General features: G+C 38.8%; 1 protein-coding gene across 5 annotated transcripts; it reads left to right on the top strand.

The window, feature by feature from the left end:
- Positions 1-4851: 4851 nt before the first annotated feature.
- TMEM196 (transmembrane protein 196) lies at positions 4852-23143 on the top strand. 5 transcript variants are annotated; one of them, XM_030264784.4, is made up of 5 exons: positions 4852-5267; positions 15946-16002; positions 17827-18081; positions 19965-20038; positions 22318-23143. In XM_030264784.4, the coding sequence occupies exons 1-5, from the start codon at positions 5109-5111 to the stop codon at positions 22322-22324; spliced, it is 552 nt and encodes a 183-aa protein (XP_030120644.1). In that variant the 5' UTR covers positions 4852-5108; the 3' UTR covers positions 22325-23143. The 5 variants fall into 5 exon arrangements, with proteins under 5 accessions (XP_030120644.1, XP_030120643.1, XP_030120645.1 ...); XM_030264783.4 differs by having other exon boundaries at positions 4852-5273; XM_030264785.4 differs by having other exon boundaries at positions 4854-5255.
- The last annotated feature ends 3058 nt before the right edge of the window (positions 23144-26201 follow it).

Raw genomic sequence — 26201 nt, 5'->3', positions numbered from 1 at the left:
TCTTGATTTAATGGGCTTCTCTGGAATACGAAACTTACCCCAAAAAAGGAAGGCCAGAAACTGAAAGCTGGCAGAATGTCAGACAGGTTATGTAAGTCATACAATTCAAAGCACACGTTAATTTACTATCCTGATGGGACTGTTTTACACATGCTGTTTATATAGCAAGACAATAATGATATTATCACACTTTTGCTTTGTTTTGAACATCCAAGGTTAATCACAAAATTGCAGAATAGTCTTAGTTGGAAGGGACCCACAAGTCCAACTCTTAAGTGAATGGTCCACGCAGGAATCTAACCTGCAACCTTGGTGTATTAGCACCATGCTCTAACCAACCAAGACAATAAAATAAGAAGAAGGTAACCAAGTCAGGATTTTACCTGGTTGTTGCTTCGAATAAATTATTTGGATTAAAGATTTATGCTTCTTTTTCTATTTCGGATCAGTATTCCCAAACTGCAGAGGAAATGGAGGAGATTCTTGCCAGAAGTGACAACAAGAATGTCGCTTGAAAACACTCAGTTTGTTGCAGAGGACAAGATGAAAATGAGATGTGTTCAGAAGATGACAGTGAGATACTCATGACATAGCTATTGAGCAATCCATGCAAATAGTTTTTCTCTTTGCTGAGCTGCTATATGCTGATCCTCTCCAGCTGATCACACTGATCCCCTCTAACACTTCTCCATAGATCCATAACTTCGGGAGTAGAGCTATGAGATGTACTATAGAGCTGTGGAATAACTTTATGTAACTATACAGAGAGTGAGAATGAAACTATGTGCCAAGTACTTTTAGATTATGTAATGAGATTCTTTTGTGTGTGTTACAAGCCAATGCCTTAATACTTGATCTAAGAAAAACAGTTGTGACCTAACAAGCTTAACAGTCACTTCAGTGACACAGATCCTAGCTTTACTGGGCCTGAACTACTCATTCAGCAGAAAACTTACTATTGAACCTTGAACAGACAAAATCCCTTATCTCCTCCTGTACAAGTTTTACATGGGGTTTTCTTCCCATTTTAGAATACCAACACATGCTAATTTAGAGTGTGAACAAACTAAGGAGCAAAATTTACTGAGTTGATTCTGCACCAAAAAAAAAAAAAAAAAAAAAAAAAAGGAATGCTTTAAAGGCTGCTTTGCACACATTTCTATAGATAGGATGCAATTGATACAGCTGGTTTTAGAAGGAAATCAATAGGCAACTTTTTGTAGAACCCAAGGCAGTGTCACACCAAACACTTAAAATCTGTTTGTCAGAGTATTGGTTTTCCTTGGTTTTCCTTCAGTCAAACTGACTTGAAGGGATCCAGGTGAAAAAGAAGTGTAAAGAAATAGAATCTGCCAAGTAAGTTCAAAGCATAAGGTACTTGTGAAGAGAAGAGGATTTGCAAACTGCCCTCAAAGCCAAATTTTTCCATTTCCCAGAGAACATCCTGGTAGAAGCCATTCAGTCTATGTCAAATATTCCAACATAGCACAACTGGTATGGCTTGGTACTGACTAGAAAAGAAATCCATAAGGAAAAAGAGTAATCCAGCTTCCAAGATCACTCAAAGTTATGGTTTTTTGTCAAATTTGCTACCTTATACCTGCATATTAGTAACACCAATATTTAGGGAGTATTTCCCCTCTTGGACTGCACCAGCTTGTTTCTCATTCTCTAAGCAGCTACAGGATGGTGTACAGTTTCAATTTTATTCTCAGATTCTTAGGCTGAATTGGATTCAATGGCCTCAGTTCTGATTTAATGCTATAGGACCAGTCCTTATTCATAATAAAAATCTTTACAGTATTGTTTTAGAGACTCATGGAATTAGGAAATCAATAAACTGAACCACTTGAACAGAATGTACTCAGCTATGAATACATGGTCAGAAGTGTTACATAAAGCTGGTAATTTCCAATGGAAAGGCTATAACCTTGTTAGGGTCTCTTGGTCATCAGAGACATGTAAAAGGGACTAAGTATAAATGAATCTTTTTGCTCCCATTTCTACTTCTTCATTGCCAGTACTATGTCATCCAATTACCCTTCATCCTGCTGTATGACTGGAATTTTTTTTTGTCATGAAACATTTCTAAAGTCTTTAATGACAAAAAAAAAAAGAGAGGAAAAAAGTTTTCCTTCAAAGTCAAGAAGAACAAGATTGATGTCTTTTGTTCATGAATCCAACAGTTTAAATTAAAAGATCCAAAGCCCTCATGACTCTAATTAATTTTACTTTGGAGATGGGATTTTAGTATTTGACTTTCTGTAGTCATAATGAAAACTTGCCTGCATATTGAATGATTTTTTTACCTTTTCCCCCCTCTGTTTAAACTTTCATCATAATATTTTTGATATTGGAAGCACAAATACAGGAAACATTTGAAAACCAGCCAGTTGAGACAGCAAGCAGTTAAATAACTTAATGTTGCAAAGATATAAGCATGTGCTGAAATGTATGTATGAATAGTCCCAGGTGTAAAGTTAATTGCCTAGATTAGCACATAATGATGATGCAGCACCATAGTACAAATAAACACAAGTTTTATGGACAAAGACTGTATCTTTTAATTTTAAAAAGGTAGTGATTAGAAATTTATGTTTCCTTCCTGTCTTTATTTGAAAGGGTGCTCCTCCTGAGCAGTCATGAACTCTGGCTGTGGTCTTGCTCAGCTCTTCACCTCTCCGTAGCCTGCTGATTAGAAAGCAGGCACCCAGGGCACTTCCTCTCCTGCTGTTGGACCCTAGTTTTATATCTCTGTTTTATTAACTGTTGCATGAAGTGATCTCCATCTAGGGCACACTTTTCACAAGGTCTCTTTCCCTCCATCTTTCTGACAGCTTATTATGACTGAAGTGGAAATGTTACATAAAACAAGCTGTTTATGGAAATCTTATTTCTGTCACATGAGCTCTATTCTGATGTGACAGGCTCTTTATCTGGCTGCAAGCATTAAATGTATTAATTATGTCTGTCATTATGCAATTCCCCTCTTATCACCACTGGATTTTAAAGACCTAGTAAAATATACTCTGAGCAGTAAAATCATATCACCTAAGCACACTTCAGCGTTTATAACAATCTGACATAATAAGGATACTGTCATTGCAGAAACACCTTCCTACACCCATGTGGGTACTTGAAAATCTGTGCTTTCTCCATCCTCCTACATAAATATAGTAGCTTAGGAACTTTTATGCTGTGCCTTGATTTTTAATGATAAGAGATGTCAGGTACCATTTAAAACATAAGAGATGAAAAGGGACAATTCAGCTTTAACTGTAACAGAGCTTTCCTCTAGATGTAGTCAATTGTTCTGCTTCTGTGAAGTGGGGAACATGTAAGAAAATAGGAAACCAATTAAGCATTAAACTAGAAAGCATTAAGATCCTGTCTCAGGACCTCTTACTCTTGCTCTTGGATACCTAAAAAGCATAAACACCATAAGGTGACAGACTTTGATGCCAGTCTATCTCCACCCACTGCAATTAAGTATTGAAGATTTCTACAAATGAGAACTAAACTCTGAGCTGCAATGGTGGATCCAGTCTTCCCAAGTGTAATACCTGTTCTCAAAACACAATATAGGCTGTGAAGTCCAAAGAAAAATATTTGGTCAGGACCTTGCTAATCTTGTGCTCTTGCTACCAAATTGCACCATGAAATACTGGACAAGTCTAGACTGCCATTCTGGACTCTGACATCTGAATGTAGGATTTATACATAGGTTAAGAATTGCAGATCTTTGATAAAAGAAAAGATTCCACATAAGGTTTCTTTTAGAATAAAAAACATATCATGTATATAGAGGAGATAATTGAATACTGCAGGATGCCAATATTTTTTGAATCCTGGGATAGACTTGGGAGATATCATTGTCTATGTCATTCTTTTGCCCTCTTGCTAAGGTAGACATCCAAATGTTGGTGATCCATATCTAGGAAAGCCAAGGTGCTAGACTGAGTGTCTGAGTGTTACCATGTTGTGCAGCACATCTAGATTGCAAAACTGTAGTCAGAGTGGCAAAACATCATCTGTGTCTAAGCGCAGTAATAAAGATTTGTACCAAGCAATCCAGCAAGGCTCAAGTTAGCAGCCCTGAATCTCTTGTTCTACTTTGCTTTTATTGCACATTTGCTTTGGGACTGACATAGTTCTGGCCATGGTGAGTGACAGGAATGGCTACAGAAATCACCAATTTTGGCAGTAGGGTTTTGCAGAAGACCAGAGTTTTGCAGTGGTGAGACACAGCTTACTCCAGCCCTTTAGCTGATACAAGAGGAAGACGAGCTTCCTCCTGAATTTTGACAGCAGCACCTGGGAGGAGGGAGGCCTGCGGACCCCCCACTCCGAGAAGGGTCACCTCTCAGGGGTCCGCCTGCGGCTGGCATCGGCTCCCACGTCCCGCCGCCAGCCCGGCCGCCGCGGGACGGCGGAGGTGTGCGAGCGACGTGCCGGGGGAGGACCGGGGAAGGTGCCGAGCCTTGTGGCCCTGGGGCGGGGCTGCCGTGCGCCTTGCCCGTGCATTGGGTCTGGATTCATACATAAGTATAGCCGGGCTGGGCTCGCCACACTCCTCTACCCCCCGCCCCCCAGCCCTGGAAGAGAAGGGGGAGAGAAGCAAGAAGCGGGGGGGAAAATCCCGGTGAGGTCATTCCAATGAGAGCGCAAGAGGAGAGCGGACAAGGTCGACTTTCCCGGCGGAGGCGCAGCCCTTAGGAGCGCGGAGCCGCGCACCCACCGCCGGCCCGGCACCTTGGAGAGCTCCGCCGCGCCGGGGCCGCGCCGGGGCCGCGCCGGGGCCGCGCCGGGGCCGCGCTCGGAGCCGCGCTCGGGGCCGCGCCGGGGCCGCGCTCGGAGCCGCGCTCGGGGCCGCGCTCGGGGCCGCGCTCGGGGCCGGCGCGGCGCTGCCTGCGCGGGGCCCGGCGGAGCCGGGGCCGCCCCGCCGACCCTCGGTAGCGCCCGCCGGCCGCGGATGAGCCGCTCCGCCCCGGCTGCCTGCGAAGGAAGAAAAGTTTGGGGGCGACTTAGGGCCGCGGGAGCGCCCGAGGAGGAGGAGGAGGATGCGCGGTTTCCCCGGCTGATCGGGAAGGAAGGATGACCGAGGGAGGATGTGCACCAGCAGCCAGATCATCGGGAGCCTCCTGGTGCTCTCCGTGCTGGAGATAGGGTTAGGGGTGTCCAGCGTGGCCGTGGGGGCGGTCAGTTTCAGCCTGGTCCTCACAGAGCATAAACCGCAGCTGGGAGACTCTTCTCCGGTATGGAGCGGGGTGTGTGTACGTTAGCCATTTCACTCTCTCTTTAACTCTTTATGGTGGTGATCAGACCGTGCTTAGGCATCCCCTTTCCCCTTGCCTTCCCTTCCCTTCCCTTCCTCTCCCTGCCGCGAGTGCATGATGCGCCGACCTCGCCGGGTCCATTTGCGATGTGCTTGGGTACGGTCCTGCAGAGTCGTGGGGCGAGGGGGAGGCACGGCGGGGACAGATGTACGTGTCACGGACGGGGGGGCACCTCTTCTTTCTCGCTCCTTTCCATTTCTCAGTCTTGCTGTGAGCAATTGAACTTTCTCTGAACCCCTTCTCGCACCTGGGAAAGCTCGATGCTTCGCGTGAAACCCGGGCCATAGCTTACGGTCCTTAAATTGACTGTGAGTTTTGCTTTTTCAAAAGAACAGCCCTGTCCATGATGAGGAGGCTGTCAAAAGGTGCTTTGAATTAATGTCAAGGGTATGCCAGCTGAGTCCTGAGCTTTTGGAGGAAAAATAGAAAGAGGCATTGGGAAAGAGAAGGAGAAAGATGTTCTCATGTACTGGGTGCCCCGAGCTTCTCGTAAAATGAACAAAAAAAATTTGAAAACCCAGTAATGGGTTAACAGAAGCAGCATGTTCATATCACAGAGCATTTTTTACTTCTCAAAAATGTTTCTTATTTTTTCCAGTTTGAGATACGCATGTTTCTAGGAAGAATTTTCCTCCAAATGGTTATTTATATTTAGGAAACAAAGAATAGGAAATGTTGAATATTCAGTCTAAACATGAGTGGGCATTTTTGAAGTCCAAAGCTGTTTTGGCCAGCTTGTATTGTACAGCAGTATTTCTAAAAGGATTGTTTGCTTAGCTTCCGATAACATGATAAATGTAAAACACTCTTGATTATTCATCAGTATAGCCTCCTCTAATTTATAGATTAATTCAGACAAAGTGCTTCATTTAATATTCTCACTATCAATAATTATTAATTATTGACAACAGTGATAAATATTTTTGGCAGTATATAAGCACTCATAATTCTGCACTGCTAAACAGGTAGGTGAGAACTGAAAATTAATACTAGATCAGACAGGTAATGACATTACCAGGCCAGCAGGTAATGCTATTATCAAAATCACTTCAGAAAGGGAGGCTTCTGATCATTGTTAATGAAGAAAAAAATTATTTAAAACCACATGTCTGTCTGAAGATTTATTGGCAGAGGTCAGTTTCCTGGGTTTTACTGAGGTTAAAGAGCTTTGATCAATCAGTGAGATCAGTATTTTATGCAGTGATTGCATTTTGTGACAATGCTATCACAGCTGATATCATTTCGTGACGATGCACATTTCCTGCATAACTGCCTCATTCATTTTTATGCTATTTCCCCAGAGTTTGTACTATGCATAGATTAAGATTCTGTTATATTAGATGTTGGCTTCCAAGGACTTTATAGTCATAGAAAGAGACAGATACAGCGTAAAATGGTGTAAGTGAGTATGAAGAAAAAAACAAACCAAAACTGAGTGGTATAACAGGTGGTTGCATTAACACACCAGCAGTCTGGCTGATTTAGAGCTGTTCATAGGTGGAGTTTTAGAGAGCAGTAAGACAGAGGACAGTGAAGAGGTTTATAGGAAGATATTTATAGGAAATTCTTCTCACATGTGAGTGCAGAGGCATCAAAGGTAACCCAAAGGGACTTGTTTGCAAATGTAACAAGTGAGCAAAGGATGCCCACAACCAGAGCCAGCAGAGGCTGGGAACTGAGCAAAAACTGCAGGTTGAATAGGCAGAAAGAGGCCTCAAAGAAAATGCAAAGTGGAAGAAGGAATCTTATACTTCACGTAGCAGAGGAAATTAAAAAATCAAAATGGCATGCAGCGTGGGGTAACATGTTTCTAAAGGCTGACTTACTTTCCATTGAACTAAAGATCTGTGGTCTAAATTGTCACCATTATACATCTCTCTTTGTACTATTCCAAGAGTTCAAACTGTTAGGTTGCATTCTTCTGACTGGGGGACTAGCAGGTCAGGCAGGCAGGCCAAGAAAGGGGCCAGAGATTTACTGCTGTCTAAGGATACTTAGGGTCATGGGTAACTACTTTCAAATTTAAAAAACAGGACAAAGGTTTGTTTGGACAATCCTCAGGACTATCCTGCTGCAGAAGTGGCATAAGCCTCCTTTCTGCTCACTGTAGCCTACACTGAGCTCGTATTAAAGGATATGTCTTGCATAAAATAGGTTATTTTTTCCAGTTTACACCATTGAATCAGAGTCTTCCTTTGAGAAGTGAACACTAAGGAAAAGAAGGAGACATTAAAGAAAAACTAATTCTTTAACATGTTAGATACAAAACACTTAACTTGAACAGTGTCATTCCTCCTGTTGCAATTTACTTGCACAAAAATGCAAGAAAACCTTTGACCCTGTTCTATCCTTTTATGTGGGTGGAACTCAGCAGAGACCCAAGTTCATGTAGAAGTAGATGAAGATAGCATCACCATGGAAACCTTAACCTGAATTCCTAAAATTTGGGCATCTTAAAAATCATGCACATTCTATCTTCTATACTTGCCTCCTTATGATGCTTTGCACTTGACAAACATCAGCTTTTCTATTAAAAGAGTTGTTATTGTTCACTGCCTCCATTCAGACAGACTATTTATTAACATACCTGATTTTAACCATGTGAATTCCATCCATAGCATTATGGAAACAAGTGAAGTTAAGCATGAGCTGAAGTACCCTGATCATTGCATGCCCTACATTATGTATAAGCAAGCCAGGGAAAGTAGAGTACATCAGAATGAAGAAATTGAAAGTCTAGGCAATGTCTGTATCAAAAAATACATTAAAATAGGGAGAAAATGAAGTTTCAAATCTGTCGTTCTCATTGGAGTTGAATTGGATTAAGATAGTACAAATTGTTTAAAAAGTAGCCATAAGAAAACAACTGAAGGTGTGACTGTCTTCTCAAATTATCTGGAGCATGTGGAGACAACTATCCAGTTTACATCATCACCAATCTGTTCTTTTTAAAATAGGCCACGGCTGTTAAATTGCAAAAAAATGCTAAATACAAAAACAAACCCACAATAAAAATAGTCCCAAATACCCTAAAGTGCACACATTGTTGATTTCTAAATGTTCTTTCTGTTTGTTGTTTGTATTGGGATAAACTATTCTACAGGCTGTAATCAGTATCTCCCAGATTTCTTTGTTTCCCAGAAACTGAGGGATATTTCTGAAATCCACCATTCCAATTCAGTTATGTGATGTACTATAGAATAATTCAACCAATGAGACTGCTGAACCACTAACAATAACATAGTAAAAATTACAGCATCCATTGCAAAGGCTTTTGCACAAACAACAAAAATCAGAAGGCAATCAACCAAAAAGTATTCACAATTTTTTTTTTAATGGTCACATACTTCCCCATCCATATTTAGAACACAGTGGTTTCATCCCTCTCACTATAAGTAGTGAATAGGTATTCACACACACACATACATTTGTGTAACTTATCCTCATTTATTCTGCAGTGGTGAATAAATCCTTGCTGTAAATGAGTCTCCCTCACAGAGAGAGAGAGAATGAGAGACAAAACCCACATCTTTAGAGAAATATGCCATCTATCTTCATATGCGAGAGAGATACTCGATGATTCACTTATGGCTGTGCCCCTCAAGAGTAATAATTTCTTCCCTTATAAAGGCAAATATCTGAATGTATTTGAGAGCTATGCACTTTCTCTATGCTGGTCTGTTTGACTGTCTGTAGATAGAGGCTGAATTACTGTTTCCATGATTTGTGATTTTATCACAGTGGAAGTCTGCCTACCCATTAAAAATCTGCATTTGGCTACAGAAATTTGTTCCAAGTTGGCACTTGAAATATTTGATTTAAATTACTTTTTTTTATCCAAGATTTGAAGGAAAAGAATAAGTGTCAGTCTGTATGGACTTTCCCAGAGCAAGAAAACCTTTTTAGACTGGTAAATCAATGTTGGTGGCCTGAAATTTTAAACCACTAAACTTTACATCTAGATTTTTCTGTTGCCAAGTTTCCTTTGGAAAGAATAGTCACATTTTTTTTTTTTCAAAAACAGCACTAAAAAAAATCACATTATTGTTTAGCATGCAGACAAAATGCAGATCCTACTTTATTTTAACATATGTATTGCATTTTCATCAAATTGACCATATTTCTGTCTGGCTCCTGCTCGTGATGAAATTAATCACAGAATTTTCAGTGAGCTCAGTAGAAGCTGGAAAGAGTTCTGTACCTATAGATAGGGAAGGACATACCAAGGGTGGAAGCTTCTTGCATTGCATGGAGCCAGGACAATTCACTGAATTCAGCTGAGGTCTTTCAGTAGGTTTTTTTGTCATTTGGAGACTCCAGAGGAAAAAAAAAAAAAAACCTGGAAGAAGTTCCATCTAGCTCCTGGGTTGTATTTAGAGGATCTGTTGAATATAGACTGACTTAAGCATATGCTTAAATGTTTTACTAGTATAAGACTGAAGTTCACCTGCAGGGAATATTCTTTCATTTATTACTTTTTTGAGATGTAAACAGTCACACTGTAAACCAAATGCTTGATACAAAGCAAACAAAAAGCATTTTTTTGTTATTTTGATAGGCTCTGAACAAGCAAAAAGTAAACATTATTATTTTGCGCTGAGATTTTAAGTGTTTTTAGAGATGGATGGAGGTTTTTTGAATCACTGATGTCAGATTCAGAAACACACTTAATTTCCTTGATTGTTTCTAAAAACTATTCCCCGTCTCTGTAGGTCTATAATCAGATGAGTTGAAACACTAATCACAGGGACTGTGATAGAATTTAACCTGCTTGCATATGGCTTCAATCAGTGGGAAGTGTAGCAGTACCTGATCTGATAAGACCCAATAGCACAATGCCAGACAAGGTATTGACTTGATAAGACATTATTTAACACTATGCCTCAATTATAACAGAGCCTCCCCTCTCAGCATGACAGATTTGGTGGGACACAAGGTTGGGTTTTGGCAATGCTGTTGCTTCTGGTTCTGTGTCTGGATGCCTTTCAGCCACCTAGACCTTCCTGTCCCCGCAATCATTTGCATGGGACAACAACATCATTAGAAGCTTCCATCCCGCTTTTGCAAAAGATTATTGTGTTTCTCTGTGGAGGTAATAGGCAAACTTGGTGCCTAGGCTTGATCCTCTTGCCTGTTGTAATTTTTATTTAGTTTGATGTCTTTGTTTTCATGAGTAGATTCTGTGCCCTTTATGTCTGTGCTAAGAACATTTAATCCTTGTTCTGAAATACTGCTTAGAAAAAGAGTTACAATTAGAGATATCTCTTCTGCTTAGTTCATCCATTAGGGGTTTCAGCTTTTTTTCTCATTTGGATGGAGTTGAAACAACATTATTAAATGGTATCTTTCTTTCTTTACATTACTGATTTCAAATTCCTGGTTATTCTGGAAGTCACATGTTTATGCAGCTTTAGTGCAAAACACAGAATTGTCTAGTTTACTACCTGACAAGAGTATATAAAAGTGAAGGTCTTGATGGTTTAGTCTTCCAAGTAGAGTGTCATTTGAGTAGGTATGATGAAGAGATACACTTGCATTTTCACTGTGTTACATTCTATTTTGGAATTATTTCCCTTCCTCAGTTTCATCAGATACATATGGATGACCCACAGAGGACTTCCCATGCAGTGTATTCAGTTTAGCTGTCTTTTTGTCATGAACAATGACTAGGGATCAAGCTGTCCTTATATTCAACAGGTTTTCTCTACTACTTTGTTCAGCCTGTGTCCAGAAAATTTTTCTATGAGCAGTTTTAATTTTTTCAAGGGAATTACACTCACCATTGCTTTTGCCTTTTCAAAATATAAGACAGAAATGTTTCTTAGCTTCAAGATATAAAATAAAAATAGTTCCTTTTCTTCTGCATGTTGGAACAAAACAAATATTTGGCTTCCTGCAGATTAGCTAAAACTGAATTTTTTCAGACTACCAGGGACAAAGTACCCATTTTCCAGAATGAAGTGAAAGAAGCCAAGTCTTTTGTTCCAGAAAATATTAAATAGGGATGGATCCAAACCACAAAACTTGAATATAAATCGAGATTTTAGCCTTCTTACCAACATTTATGGGGTTTTGGATCTGAGGTTTTGTTTCAAGGCAATATTCAATATAAAGTAAATTAAAGTAGTTTCAAAAGAAGCATTCTCCTTTTCTAGGAGGTCTTTGGGGTTCTTTTCCAAAGTTCAACAGACAAAAAGACACATTTTCCAATATGCATATGGAACATTATTAGGTACAGCTGCAGTGTGAATGACAAAAACACCAGACAAACAGACACTACTGCATCACCTTGCAATCATACTGGTGCTATCAGAGCAACTCTCACTTTGGTGGGCCCATGGTAAATCATCACTGAAAGTGGGATTGAGGCACTCAGTCTCTAAGTAGCTTTTGTGCTTTGTACTATCTTTCTTTAGATTTTTTTACCATTCACCCAAGAGGAGTTATGCCCCTATGTTACCCCTTGGTGATACATTCTCATAAACTCAGAGAATCACAGAATCATACAAAAAGGATTGGAAGAGACCTTAAAGATCATCTAGTCCCAACTGTCCCTGCCATGGGCAGGAACACCTCCTACCAAACCAGGTTGCTTAAGGCCTTGTATAACCTGGCCTGGAACATTACCAGGGTTTAGTCACCCGCAGATTCTCTGGGCAACCTGTTCCAGTGCCTCATCACCCTCACAGTAATGAATCTCTTCCTAACATCTAGCCTAAATTTCACTTCTTCCAGTTACCTCTTTACTCCCTGTTCTGTAACTACAGTTCCTGATGAAAAGTCCCTCTCTAGCTTCCATGATATTGGAAGATTGCTATGAGGTTCCCACACAAACTCAATGATACCTGTGGGTCCCTTCCAACTCAGAATACTCTGCCAATCTGTGAATCTCTGAACCTTCTCTACTTCCAGGTTGGATAGCCCAAACCTTCCCCACCTAACTTCTTAGGGGAGGTCCTCCTGCCCTCTTACCAACTTCCTGTCCCTTCTCTGGATTTGCATCAACAGTTTCAATACAAGACTTCTCTGCAAAGACTTGATGCAAAACATCATGTATGTATAGGAAGTATGAATAAGTCTGCAACCAAAAGTAACCCTACAATCCATTTCCTGACCCTGTGGCACAAAGTCATCTGTTGGTTTTAATTGAAAAATGCATGCTGACATAAATTAATATTCATACTGGGTTTTGGGCAATCCTTTTCTCTATGAATGCAATACACTGTCATCTTAAAAAAACCCCAATGTAAATAACATTAATCCTTTGCTACTGCTCGAATGCTTTCCTTCCAAGGTTTTTTAACATATTCAGGCACTTGAGTGCATTCGGTTTCACAACTTGTTTATCTCATAGCTGTACTGATTATAAAACTTCGGCATGACCTCAAGATTAAACAAAAGAATGTGGAGAAAGCATGAATGTCCAATTCCTCTAAGTAAGAATTGCTCTAAGAGCTAAGAGAACTCTTTTAGCTCTTTAACTATGGAACATGTTATTCCTTGCCTATATGTACAAATACTGTAGATGTGGAGAGAGACAATGCATACAGAGTATACATGGCATGATACAATATTTTCATAAAATCATGGAATTTCTCAACTTTTAAAAGACCCATAAAGACCACCAAGTCCAACTCCATGCTCCTGCAGGACTACCTAACACCAAATCATAAGACTAATAGCAGCATCCAGAGCGCTCGTTGTCCTCTGACAGACTTGGTGCCATGATCCCTTTCCTGGGGAGCCTGTTCCAGTGACTGACTACCCTTGCAACAAAGAATATTCTGATGAAACTTCATCCATTGCTTTGTGCCATATAATTGATAATCAAAGAGAGTTCAGCACCTCTCCCTCCGCTGCTTGCCTTGAGAAAGGTGTAGACTGTGTAGAGGTCATCCCTCAGCCTTCTCTTCTTCAAACTGATCAAACCAAGTGACCTCAGCTGCTCCTTGTAAGTCTTGCCCTTGAGGCATTTCACCATCTTGGTCATCCTCCTCTGGACACACTCTAACAGTTAGATGCTTTTCTGATACTGAGGAATCCATCTCAGCACACAATGCTCAAGAAGGAGCTGCACCAGAGCAGAATAGAGCAGGACAATCACTTCCCTCCACCAGCTAGTGATGCTGTTCTTGATGTACTCCAGGGCATGGTTGGCCTTTTTTGCTGCCAGGGCACTGCTGACTCACATTTGTCATCAAGTCAGACACCCAGATCTCTTTCCCTGTGGCTGCTTTCCAATCTCTTGACCCCCAGTATAACCAGGATTACACTGTCCTAGGTGCAGAATCTGGCAATTACTCTTGTTAAATTTGACATGGTTGGTAATTACCCAGCTCTCAGGTCTATTCACATCTCTTTGTAAGGCCCCTCTACACTTAATAGTCCATGGTATATCCTAGTCTCGTATCATTAGCAAACTTAACGTACATTTAACTACTGCATCCAGATCTTTACTCCAGGTAGTGAGATGCTTCAAATAGAATAGTCACTCCTTGTTTTCAGAAGCTGATACCTTAGGGCTTGTAGATTAGCTTCATTGACTCAAACTGGAGCAGAATAGCTTTCCTGAAAAAATGGGTGACCTTCTCTTTCTTACTCTTTCAGCTCTGAAGGTAAATTATCAAACTCACAGTTTTTTAAACTAGTTAACAAGTTAAAATTATCTGTGATGATATCTCCCAACACTAATTAATTTTTCTATATACAAAAATTTCCTTTCAATCCTATTCAATCACTACAGAGAGAAAATATATTAGTAATCCACTTTATCAAATCTGACTGAATAGAACTTAATTACAAAGATGTCTTCAACAAATTTCATTTGAGGTTTCTGCATTTTGAGAAATACAAAACACAATGTGTGAAAATCTGAAGCATGAGTTCAGTTGAAGGCAATATGCAATGGCAGGACTGGGAGTAAAACCCCAAAACTTCACAGAAAGGCTGAGTGACCACTTACAAAGGAGATGTGATGAACTGATATCTTCTTTGCCTGTGGGAAAAAGCAGAAGGAGCATTGCCCCTGGTGATTTGCTTTATTTTATTGTTATTCCAGTCAGTGGGTTCTAGCAGTAATTATCAGTTGTGCCTTCTGGTATGTCCTGAGCCATTCAGCACCATGGTCCAGCCCTCCCTATAATCTGATTGGTATTAAATTCACATCCCATGCTTAGTATAAAGGTAAATAATATACAGAATTTATCAACATTCATTACGGGGAGCTGTTTTCATGGGTCTAAGTCAGAGTAAAAAGATACCTCAAAGCTTATACTTAGCTATATACATTAACTACTTTAGTTAGATGGGGATAAACTATGAGTTAAAGCAACTCCTCTACTGAAATAGTGAAGTTGAAAAGTTTTAGAGCTTAAATAAGAAGTACCTGCAATTATATATAATATTCACATATTATATATAATATATATAATATTCACAGACCCTGAATGCTTTATAGAACTTCTTCAGTTTTTGGTTTGTTTGTTTGTTTGTTTGTTTGTTTGTTTTTAATTTCTTATGTAACAGCCAGGTCTTTTCTGTGATTTAATTCTAAATCAGGGTCAAGCAAAGCCTTTTGCTAGAAATACCATCCCAATGCAAAAATAGTATGGAAAAATCCAGTTTAAAACTATAAAATTACTTCTCAGTGGGGGAGTACGCTTATCTTTATTGAAAATAAGTAGCATAGATTTCTTTATAAAGGACTTTATGAGGCATCAAGGAAATTTTTTGACAGTATTGCTAATATCTGGAGAAGGCCTTATTTCTTTCATACAACTACTGTAGTTCCTACCCTGACTGCTCCCCTGGGGACTATTCATTGTTTTACTTATTAAATTTTTCTTCAAGAGGAAAAAGATATCAGAGGACATCACTGGTCTTTGACAGAGGTCGCTATTAAGCATTATCATATGTTTTCATCAGCTGTTTTTTCTGGTTTTGTTAATTAATTTTTTCCTAATGCTTGATGCTACAATTACAAAATCAGTTTGTGTGAGGGAATGGCATAAAAAAAAAAGGACAGATACCCTCATGCTCTCTCTTGTATATTCTGCATGCCCAGAGTAGTCACACGAACAGACGTACTGATATTTACACCTGCACCCACAGACATTACTGAATTATATTCTTGCCCAGAGTTCCGCTGTCATGAAGACAACGATCCATATGTGATCCTTCAGATGGTTCAGATGGTAGGATCAGGGCATTAAGTCCCAATGCTATGCTTAGAAATAGATGACTTGGATCACTGACTAGTACCTTGCTAAATTCTTCTGAGAGAGAAAAAAAAAAAAAAGTGAAAAGGCATTTTTATGCTTGCAACACTGGGGATTTTCTTCCAACTTGTTTATCTAAGGAGCTTAAAATTCAGATTTTCTTTCTTTTCTTTCTCGAGTTATTATGGTCACTCGGACGTCTCATTCCAGTTTCTTATCCGATAAGAGTGTTTATGGTTGAGTTACAACCTCCTGAAACATAAGGTTTGTGACAAAAATGCTGACAACTGTAACTATTGCCTAAACTGTGGTCAGCACCACTGCAACACAGTGGGATTTGAACTACGTACCTTAAATGATGGAATAATTGTTTGGTTTCTTGTTTTTTGCAGTTCCTGCTTTGCGGTGTATGCGGAATATTGTGTGCCAAAAAAAAATCTGGACTTGTTGTAAGTTTTTCCACTGAATCCATAACACTTAAGTATTTGAAAGGCTTACTTATCAAATTTGAACTCTTTACTGGGGGTTTTCTGCATCCAAGGGTTTTTGATAAACAATTAGAAAAATTACAAGTTGGCAATTTAAAAAAAGCAATCAGCACTTTGGAATAGTCACAAAAAACACGGTAGTTCTGAAATGGCCTATGTAGGTCATGCTATTTAAGCCATACATCCCTATTTATCTGTATATGGATAAACTTTGATCAGAAATCACTTGACATAGATTTATGTCAACTCAATAAATGCTTCTCAATAATGTCACTGGACTGTATCTTCTCTCCTTCGAAACCAACGTTGGGTTGCCATCTCAGTGAGGCTGCTGACCAAGTTTGTTTCTAGATATCATAGCTCTTAAGTGTTTAGGAAGTTTGTTTAGCAATCTGAAACACATGAATGTAAGTTTTAAAGGGATGGGAGATACCTCTTCTGTACAGGCATTTTCTGACTGCAGCAAAATGGTATTATTACTCAACAAGACACAGCAGAACTCTATGTTAAAGACATGATCTTACTGTAAGTGATAATGCCAGTCCTAATATTCTGTCAGCTTGATTATTCTGCCACATACAGATGGAAGTCACATAAAACAAGCATAAGTATGATGGGAAACAAAAGTTCTCTCCAATTATTTTTTAATATCAATGTGTTATCCTAAAGTCTGTTAAAATGACAGTCCCATTTCTTAAAACAAGTGTACCATAACCAGTTTCTAAAAGGTATCTATTCCAGAGGTCTCATGGAATAGTCACTTGCCAGTGGACTGCAATATACATTCTCAATGCCACATTCCTGAGGAAATTCTCATCCTAGTTGTAGTACTTTTCTAAAGTAGTTTGTAAGGATCCATAAAGTTCTGCTGCCACAGTAGGTAAGTACAAATACAAAGCCATACCAAGAAATATTAAAGGCCCATCTAGATCATCTGACAGGTCATCAGTATAAAGGGAAGTGAATAAGACAATCTTTTAACACAGTCTCCATAAGGTCGTTTGCTCCTGAATCATTTGAGGTTAATACACATCCTGAACCAGAGTAACATCTTGGTGACTAAAAGCAATAGGATGTGTTTAAAAATGTCTCATTGATTGCAGCCTGTTTCACAGATTTCTAAAATTCCCAGGAACATTTTAGTCAAGTTAAAATCAACCAAATAAACCAACCAACCAACCAACCATATGTTCATCAAAATGACCTTCTGTAAAGCAGCTTCACAAATTTCTTTGCTGTTTATTTTGCTTCTTTGACAAGCACATTCACCTTGAGCACTTTCAAAGACCCCACAAAAGCAGCAGAAAACCTCCAATCTGCTATCTGACTGAACAAATTATAACTGAGCAGGAGGCACAGTCAGAATGCACACAAAGCAAGAGAGATTCACTACAAATACATGAGGCATTCACTCCTGAGGCAAGGTGATAAACGGCACAATAGGAAATTACGGCACCTTCTGTCATGTTACTGTTTTGCATGAACAGCTGGAAAACAGTTTTGTGTCCTAGCAGTCCTTCCATTGAATAGGTTTTAACTTTACCTACTCATTTTACTCAACGTTTTTTTACATGCAACATCAACCTTAACTCTTGTATAGCAGAAGGTAATATATTCCTTGGAGCAATGAGGGAGCTAAGAGAGTTAAAAACAAGTGTCTGTGCAGTGTTTTGCAGTCAGTGGTGATATCAAAGAATTAAACTGTGGTTATCTCATATTTTATATGCATTAATCTATGTCTGAAAAATATTACTGTGACATAACCTGTCTTGTCTCTCCTGACAGATGATACTTTTTTCTGCCTGTTGCATCTGTGGACTAATAGGAGGAATCTTAAATTTTCAATTTCTTCGTGCTCTGACAAAGAAGTCATCTGCTCTCTATTCTTTGCATCTTGCCTCCATGTCTCTTGCATGCATTGGAATTGGTGGTTGCACCCTTTCTTCATGGCTCACTTGTCGGCTAGCCAGCTATGAACAAAGGCGAATGTTCTCAGAAAGGGAACATTCATTGCATCACTCCCATGAAATGGCAGAAAAAGTGAGTTGTGTGTCCTCCCTTATTTGTTCTGCTTCTCCCAAAATGTTACTGTATGCATTAACGTTTACAATTGGCAAGGGATGTATTCAGTTTTCAGTTTTATATGAGAAAGAGTTTCTGGAAAATGAAATGCTGCCATTCTGTGTAAGCTTTATTATGTTGCATTATATGGAGCTATTTTTAGGTACTGTATTTATTTGCAGTACATCCATTTCAATGAAGCACATCCATTTTCAACATAATTCCATTGTATAGCTATTCAGGGGCTTAGCTGCTAAATATAGCGCTTCCTAAATAATTGGGTGCCTTATTAATATGAATTATCATGTCTTGTACTGTAAAAAAAAGCACAGAAAGCTTTCTGTAACCACATCATTGCATGCTTCCAGGAATCAATTTCTTCCTCTCCCAAGTACTTGGCTTATAAATGAGGTTATTTAAACAGAAAAGCCACAGTTCACAAATATAGGTGACTTAACTTAAGCATCTAAGAGCATATTTAGACACCTAAATAAAACTGGTCTCATTTTCAGCACTGAGCACTTACTTCCTTTCTGTATTAACGGGAAGCCTACCAAGGTGTATAGGAATAAAATTAGGTGCTGAAACTGAAGCTTCCAAAGCTGAGCACATAGGATCAAAACAATTAATGGACTGGAATTCTTGAAATCATCCCCTTGTCTTAAGAGATCTGAATAACATTTGAGGAGTTAAGTGTCTGCTGTAAACCTGTGCTTTGCATTTGGATTTAGTATCTAGCCAATGCCTTTCATTTGAGATATGAGTAGAAAAAAGAACAAAAGTCAAGTGGACTGCCCACTTTAACCTCCACATGCAAGTTTGCATTACTATTAAGTTTAAGAGTCTGTTATCTACAGAAACCTCTGAAGAGCAGAGCAAGGATTAGTTTGCTCAGACTATAGAATTGTTTTCAGATTCCCTGAAAAACCTGATACAGCAGTTAAAAATGACTTGTCACTATTCTTTAGTTTCTTAACTGAGCTGAGACTCCAACTAGAAATATAAACTGAATTAATCTTAGATGATGTTTAAAATGGGTCTTAAAAACACAATGCTAGAAACATTTTCAAAATGTTTGAAACATTTTAAAAAGATGATATTTTAAATATGTCTTTAAAAGCTAAATAGTGGAGGTTACAACAGTAACATAAAACAGGGTGATAAAATCAACAGACAAGATACATTTCTCCATCTCATTTTAAAATGAAGAATTCTGATGAGCTATTAGGCAAATACGATGGTCTTGCTGATGGAAGGCTAGATATTGACTTTCAGAGAGACTCTTGCCTCAACAAGGACAAAGATGGGAGAAAAGAGGGAAAGGAAGAAGAAGGAGCTTGGAAAGGAAAAAAAATTTTCAAAATAAAAAAAAGCTGCTAACCCTATCAATTTGGGATGAGGATGACTATGTGTAACAGTAATTCACTGCCTACCTTCCTAACAAGTTGACAAACTGAGCTTTTTGATACTTAGCAGCAAGGACTGCCAGGTGTCCACTTATCCTGGGTGAAGGGCCACAATGTATGTGCAGAACAACCCTATTGTATACGCTCAGCAGATCTGGGATGCACCCTGATGGCAAACTTCCTGCATGTCTGCTGTAGAGCTAAGTATGCATGTACACATGGCCTGACTCAGGACTTCTTAGACCCACAGACTGCCTGCTGCTGGCAGGGTTGAGTACACTAGGTCAAGGCACAAAAACTTACATTGAATTAGACCCTAATTTATAAAATAGCTTAGAAGTGTTTTATATATTTGACTATATTGTATATTTATACTGATATACAGTAATGTAGACATGTACTGCATGTGCATTTGTTTGTGCTATATTTATTGTATAATTGTTATATTTATATTAGAGATTGAGGGGTATTGAAATAACCGACCTGCCCAGCTGCCCGGTGATTCCCCCGACACCAGAGTTACCTCCAAGGTACGCTGAACACTAGGGAGCGACCATGTTGTTATGTCACTTCAGGAAGGGCCACCTCTACGAGGAAGTCATAGCTTCAGCTAATCAAAGTTGGCTGATGCTGTGATGTTACTCTGAGGCAGGAATGCTGCTTCCAGGTAGTGACATAACTCTATGTGGTGAACGCTGCAATCCGGAAGTAAGTTGAGTATTTAAAATATTCACCCTAGTTACAGGCATCCAAATACTCTTATTTGGATGTAGCCACCATTGATTCACTCTGCTTCTAATCTGTGTGCTCCTTCATTCCCCGAATTCAGCAACTTTTTTTTTTTAATTAATTTTTTTATAAATAGAAATAGTGGGGAAAATAAATGGGTTTTGATATTTTCCAAAACTATGGTGATATTCTAATAGCTGATGTCTGCAGACAATTCAAGTGATGAAGCTTACAAAAGAAAACTCATTAGCAGCCTTCTGACAGATCATTACTATCAAAATATGGCTGATAGTTAGTAATTGGTATTCTTGGTCTCTTTTGGCTTTGGTATTCTTGATCTCTTTCCCAGCTGACAGATACCTTCAATGTAGACCCAACAAAGGCTTTAGAAACCCAGAAAGAAGCAAACCATAGCGCCAGACAACCCCCAAACTGGGATCCATAGTCCAGTGTTAGGCATGCATGTTCCTCTTCAATGTATCAGGAGAACAAAGCACAATACCAAAACATCCAACACCATCATCTGCAAATGGAGACCTGGGTGGTAGAAAATGCTCAAAATTAGTTGCACACCTGATTTTCTCTGAAGTTTATGCTTGATTTGGGAGTGTTAATTGGCAAGGCTTCTTGGTTTGGTGACAATGTAGGGAAGACTAGAACATCCCTTCTTTCAAAAACTGTGAAGGGAACAATTAAGTCCTGTGATTTGCTCTAAAATGTACCTGGTAACACCTGAGAAAGGAGGCATCAGTGCTTTTTAACTTTATGTTACTGTGAGTTCTGGTCTCTGCTTGCCAAATATTGTGGATCAAAAGAAGAGAGAGATGGAGTAAGACTAGTAATTAAGACCAGGTTGTATAATTTTCTTCTCTTTACCACGAATCTCAGCTACTATGCTATAGATCTGGATTCTTTCTTTCTGTCTTTTTCTCTCTCTCTGTCTAGCCCAATGAATGTTGCTTCACTCTTTTTACAGAAGCTTCCAAAGGAAGGGGACAAACAAATCCCTTTTATTCCATGTTTTCTCCAAGTGTACCTAGGAAGAAGAAGAGGTGAATTTAATCTTTCCATGCAGAGAAGACCCTCTGGTCATCATGCAGCTATTTTAGAACTAGTCCAGCACTGGCACCTCCACCTCACCTACTTGAATTTTAGAAGTACACCAAGCTGCGTTTTTGCCTGTACTCATTCCTCTTGCCCTAGCTGAACGTTCTCTGTCATTGGACATAAGCAGCAGATCACTTATTTCTGCATCCAGATTCAATCTGGTATGAAATAGGCCTGGGATTGCTGACAATAAGGTAGTTCCAGCCATAAACTCAATGTGGCTTTGCAGCCTTGGAGATCAGGGAACTGTTTAATTAATGTAGCCATCTCTGTGCTTAGACAGCTGCTAAGGGGGTTTTGTTTGCATTTCAATTTGAGAGTTAGAAAATCTATCTCTGAGCAAATCTTGGTTGAGGTGCTTTAGGATTCTGACTCATGAGCTGGTCAGCTTACTCTGGGATGACTCATCTGCCACCGGAGAAGCAATCCCCGAACTGCTAAGAATTGTAGACTGGCATAATAAGGGAAAACTAAAATCAGTCCCATCCCAAGGGAAAACAAGCAGTTAAAACCCTTAGGTCCCGTTTGGATCTATATCTACTTCCCAAATGTCTATTTCAGCAAGCATTGAATGGCATTTTATTTGTAGCATGTCAGCACAGATAAAGGTTTGAATGGAAACAGAGACTTAACTACCATTTCATTCTTTTGTAGATCAGCGCACAAGCTTGAGTTGATGCAATTTCAAAGGACATCACAACTAGTACTACTGTCATCAATGTGGTCTGAGTGTGATGTCCAATTCAATCACTATCAATGAATCTATCAACTTTCAAATGTACCTAATTCATGAAGGAAAAAAATCTGATTTTTTTTTATAATAAGGTCTATCAAGCTAAATAAAAATGTAAAGTGTTTCTGAATGTTTGAAATTCTGGGTTTGTTCAAATTTCATTACAACCTTAAATAACTGAATTTTGAACATCTTACAATACTTCTAATTTTAATTAATATTTTTTTATTCTTGTTCTAGGAAATGACAGACAACCTAAGCAATGGTGGCCCACATCTGATTTATAATGGAAGTGTATATTAAGAAATTTTTAAAAGTTCCATGGAAGGAAGTGGTTTTAGAATTTTCTTCAGGAAAAAAAATAGACTCCAAGAAATTAAGAAAATGAAATTATCTTAGCTTTTATGGCTCAAATGTCACAACTGCAGACCAGCACAGTTGCAATTCCCTTTTAGAACCATGTTCAAAATTTGTCTCCTAAACATTTTGCGGATATACAATATTTATTCACTGGCTAGTCTCAGTTTTTTTTGTCTGAATAATCTTTCTGAATTGTGATAGTATTTGAAATCGACTTCACAAGACTCTTACTCTCATGAAGACTCAAAAATCAGAAAAAAAAATAAACTGAACTGCATTTAGCCCACTCAAAGGAGAAGCAGAGGAAGAATGGCTCAGGGGAATCTTTTTCTCCTCTCCACTTAGCAGCATCTGGTTTAATATGATGGCTTCAGATCATGGCATGGTACAGCAACACATCTGCACAGTCCCTCTCCTCACATTTTGTATGCATCCTGCCTCAGTTTTCCCAGTAGATCATATCAAAAGAGAGTGCAAATTCCTCTTCCAAAAGCTCCCATTTCACATCCAGAGTATAAATGAACAGTGTGCTGAAAACAACACCAATGTCTTTGTTTTGAAAGACAGAATGCTCTAAGAATGCCATAAATCAAAACCTCAATAATGCCTTGTTGTAAAGAAATTGTAAATACTACCAATTTGTGAATTAAGTATATTTCGTAATTTGTTCATAAAAGATGACAAATAAAATGAAATCTAAACCAGAGGTTTTAGAGAGATCTTTTGGATTTTTTTCTTGTTAGAAAGATCTTGCAAAACTGAACTGTCATGCTTGCAGTTTAGCACAATATATTGAAAAGTTTCTAAAAGAGCAAGCTCAGAAAGGAAAAAAAAAATGAAGGCTGAACAGAGTCATGGTCAAGGTCAGAAGTTACTGGCAATTCTCCACACCAACACTACAATAAAGCAGCAAGTATGCAGATTAACAGACCCCAAACTTTATTGTAGAACCTAGTGGTTTGTACAGCCATGAAAAATGGAAGATATAATCTGTAACAGAATATTTACAGCATAATATGAATATTAAATTAATATTAAATCACTCATATGTCACATAGTGAGTCTGTGACTTTGCAGTATTGCCCAGAACAGCTACATGAATTTTAGATGTGAGCATCACTGATGACTGGCAACATTTGGTGATTCATACCCATGATCCCAGACGGGTATGAATAGAACCCTATTATCAAACCATGCCATTAAAATCTCTATACATTACATCAAATTGGCATTACATCTATATGGCATAAAATAATCTTTAAATTGACTATCTTAGAATTGCTGAAGTCTGTAAGGGATTTTTCCCTTCTAATTACAACATGGGGAATGTCTTCATTGCAATTTAAGTCTTTCACTTAAACTCCAAGCTAATTAGTTGGATGGCTAAGCTTATGCGTCAAAAAACGGTCCACCTTACAAGGCTTCTCTTCACTTACTGTCCCAAAGAGCTTCTGAATTTTCTCAGAGGCCCTGATATACTAGTATTCATTACATACCTTAGAAGTTGCTAATGAGATTGTTCAGTTCATAAAGAATACAGATATTGTCATAGCAAAATAACTAGATGTTAAACTATCTCTGGTCAAGGAGGTGCTCTCCTTTCCAAATACTACCAGTCTTTAAACAGTCTCCTTCACTACATAACAGATTGTTTGTGGTCTTTATAGGTTCCATTGTCCCTTCAGTTTGATACTTTTCCTTTGCAGCAGGAAGCATGAGATAAATCTGTCCTCCAGTACAGGCCCTTTATGGGAGCATTTTTGCTGCAACTCTGGATACAACCTGCCAAGGCAGGACCATGGTATAAATGGATGCAGAGATTCACATATGTTGAAAAATGCACATTGAACATACAACCTGGGCAGGTGGTTCTGTAACTTCCCTTCCCTCATTGCCTCAGAAAAAAACAAGTGCCTTATAAAATAAAATCAAGAGTAAATTAAAAAATTACTAAAAATTCCACCTTGGAACTACCTGGCTGAGATTCATCACAACTATAATATCACAGTTCACCAGAGTCTCTTATGAGATCTCAGGACAAGGAATGGTGGCTTCAGATCCTGGAGCAGTTTGAAGTTGCAGTTCAGAATCTGCTCAGGAATGACATGAAACTACTGACCATAACACCACCGAGTAATTTATCACAAACACCTAATTTCCTGGCACGTTAGTGAGAGTATGGGATAGTGCAGGGAAATAGGTGATTCTTCTATATCAAACACAGTAGTGCAGTACAACAGCCACTTCTTCCTACTTTATAAAGGAAAGGAGGATACATCCTCTAAGCTCATAATGTTTGAAGCCCTGCTGTAAATTATTAAATGCCACCACATCATGTCTGCTCACAGAGGTACTGGAAAGAGAAAGAAGAGATCTGGGCCCCAAATTCAATTGTTAGGGTTTTTTTCCTTTTTTTGATGCCAAGCTTGTAGAATGTAGAAAAACTGGCTGGTCCCTACATAAATAAAAGCCTTGAAAATGCAAATATGGAATTAAAAATACTTAGGAACAAATGTGACAAAGAGTGCTCCTACTTGAGACATAAAAAGAGGATCAGAATTCAGAGTAAATTACCACAATATGTGTATGTGGTTGGAGAATTCTGGGAAAAGTTTCACTTTGTTTAAGGGTTTTGTTCCATAATTGCATACAGAATTCAACTGTAACGGAAACATTCTCTGTATGTTTTTGTTACTGGTACAGATGAAAGGACATTCATTCCACTTATCCAACTACATGAAAAACAAAATTTTCATTTCTCAGAATGTGACCAGCCAGTGCAACTACACCAATAGCTTGAAGGCTGGGCACCCAAGTCCTTTTCAATCTAAATAGGATGAAACATGTATTGCTGTTGACATAGTTGTCTGATTCATGCTGCTGTAAAATCAGATGCTGGCTTAGATTCTCTGTGAGATATTCAGCTGTTATTTACTAGGTCAAGCAACACTTCCTGAAGGAACGTACTGAACTTTGTACAGAGGACTTAGCTGGTAAGACCTTGATGCATGCTACAATGCCTTAGGCTATATTCTATGCTGTACTTTGCATTTCATTGAACCTCAGCTGATGAGAAACACACACGTTTTGAATTTACAACAATCAGCAGTGCTTACTGCAAACTGTGCTGAACAGTGGGTATAATATGTTTTAAATCTGTCTTGCACAGTCTTCAATATATATTTGTTGTATTAGGACATATGATTTTTCCTTCAGATGGTCTGGAGAGTTATGAAAAACAGTGAAGGAGGCCACATTCGATAGACAATTGATATACATTAAGCCATAATCACAAATAGTCATGCTCATATAAAAAAATTTCTCTGATAGTGTGATTTTAAAGATGCAGTGAAATGAGATGCAGTGAAATTAGAGTGAAATGGTTTAAGCCATTTTTATTCCTTTCAGATCCCATTCCCAGGAAGGTTAAGGAGTTAAAAAGGAATTTTTATAATTAAATTCTTAGAAATATCGAAAAACAAACTGGTATTAGACTACCATATCATTGCAGATATTACTGCATAATCTTCCTGCATAAAATGCTTCTATCTAGCTTTTCTTTATCAAAGTGACATTTTTAGCTTCACCATAAAACTCCAACATAAACAACCAATATGTACAACCAAAGTTATAATACATGCATCTGGAGACAGGGTTTGACGAATATTTTTAGAACTTGTACAAGGGCTAACCAGACAGACTTGGAGTTGCCGGGGGGCAGAAAAAAAAAAAAGAAAGAAGCAGAATATTTTTGGGAAAACATT

This window comes from Taeniopygia guttata, chromosome 2 (genome assembly GCF_048771995.1).
Source record: "Taeniopygia guttata chromosome 2, bTaeGut7.mat, whole genome shotgun sequence".
Classification (NCBI taxonomy): Eukaryota; Metazoa; Chordata; class Aves; order Passeriformes; family Estrildidae; genus Taeniopygia; species Taeniopygia guttata.
This window is presented reverse-complemented; position numbering and strand designations above follow the sequence as displayed.

Excerpts from the sequence above, each read along its gene's own strand:
- TMEM196 (XM_030264783.4), top strand. The coding sequence starts at position 5,109 with ATGTGCACCAGCAGCCAGATCATCGGGAGCCTCCTGGTGCTCTCCGTG. Across the intron at positions 16,003-17,826 it reads AAAAAAAATCTGGACTTGTT|ATGATACTTTTTTCTGCCTG; the intron begins GTAAGTTTTTCC and ends CTCTCCTGACAG. Across the intron at positions 18,082-19,964 it reads CCCATGAAATGGCAGAAAAA|AGATTGAGGGGTATTGAAAT; the intron begins GTGAGTTGTGTG and ends TATTTATATTAG.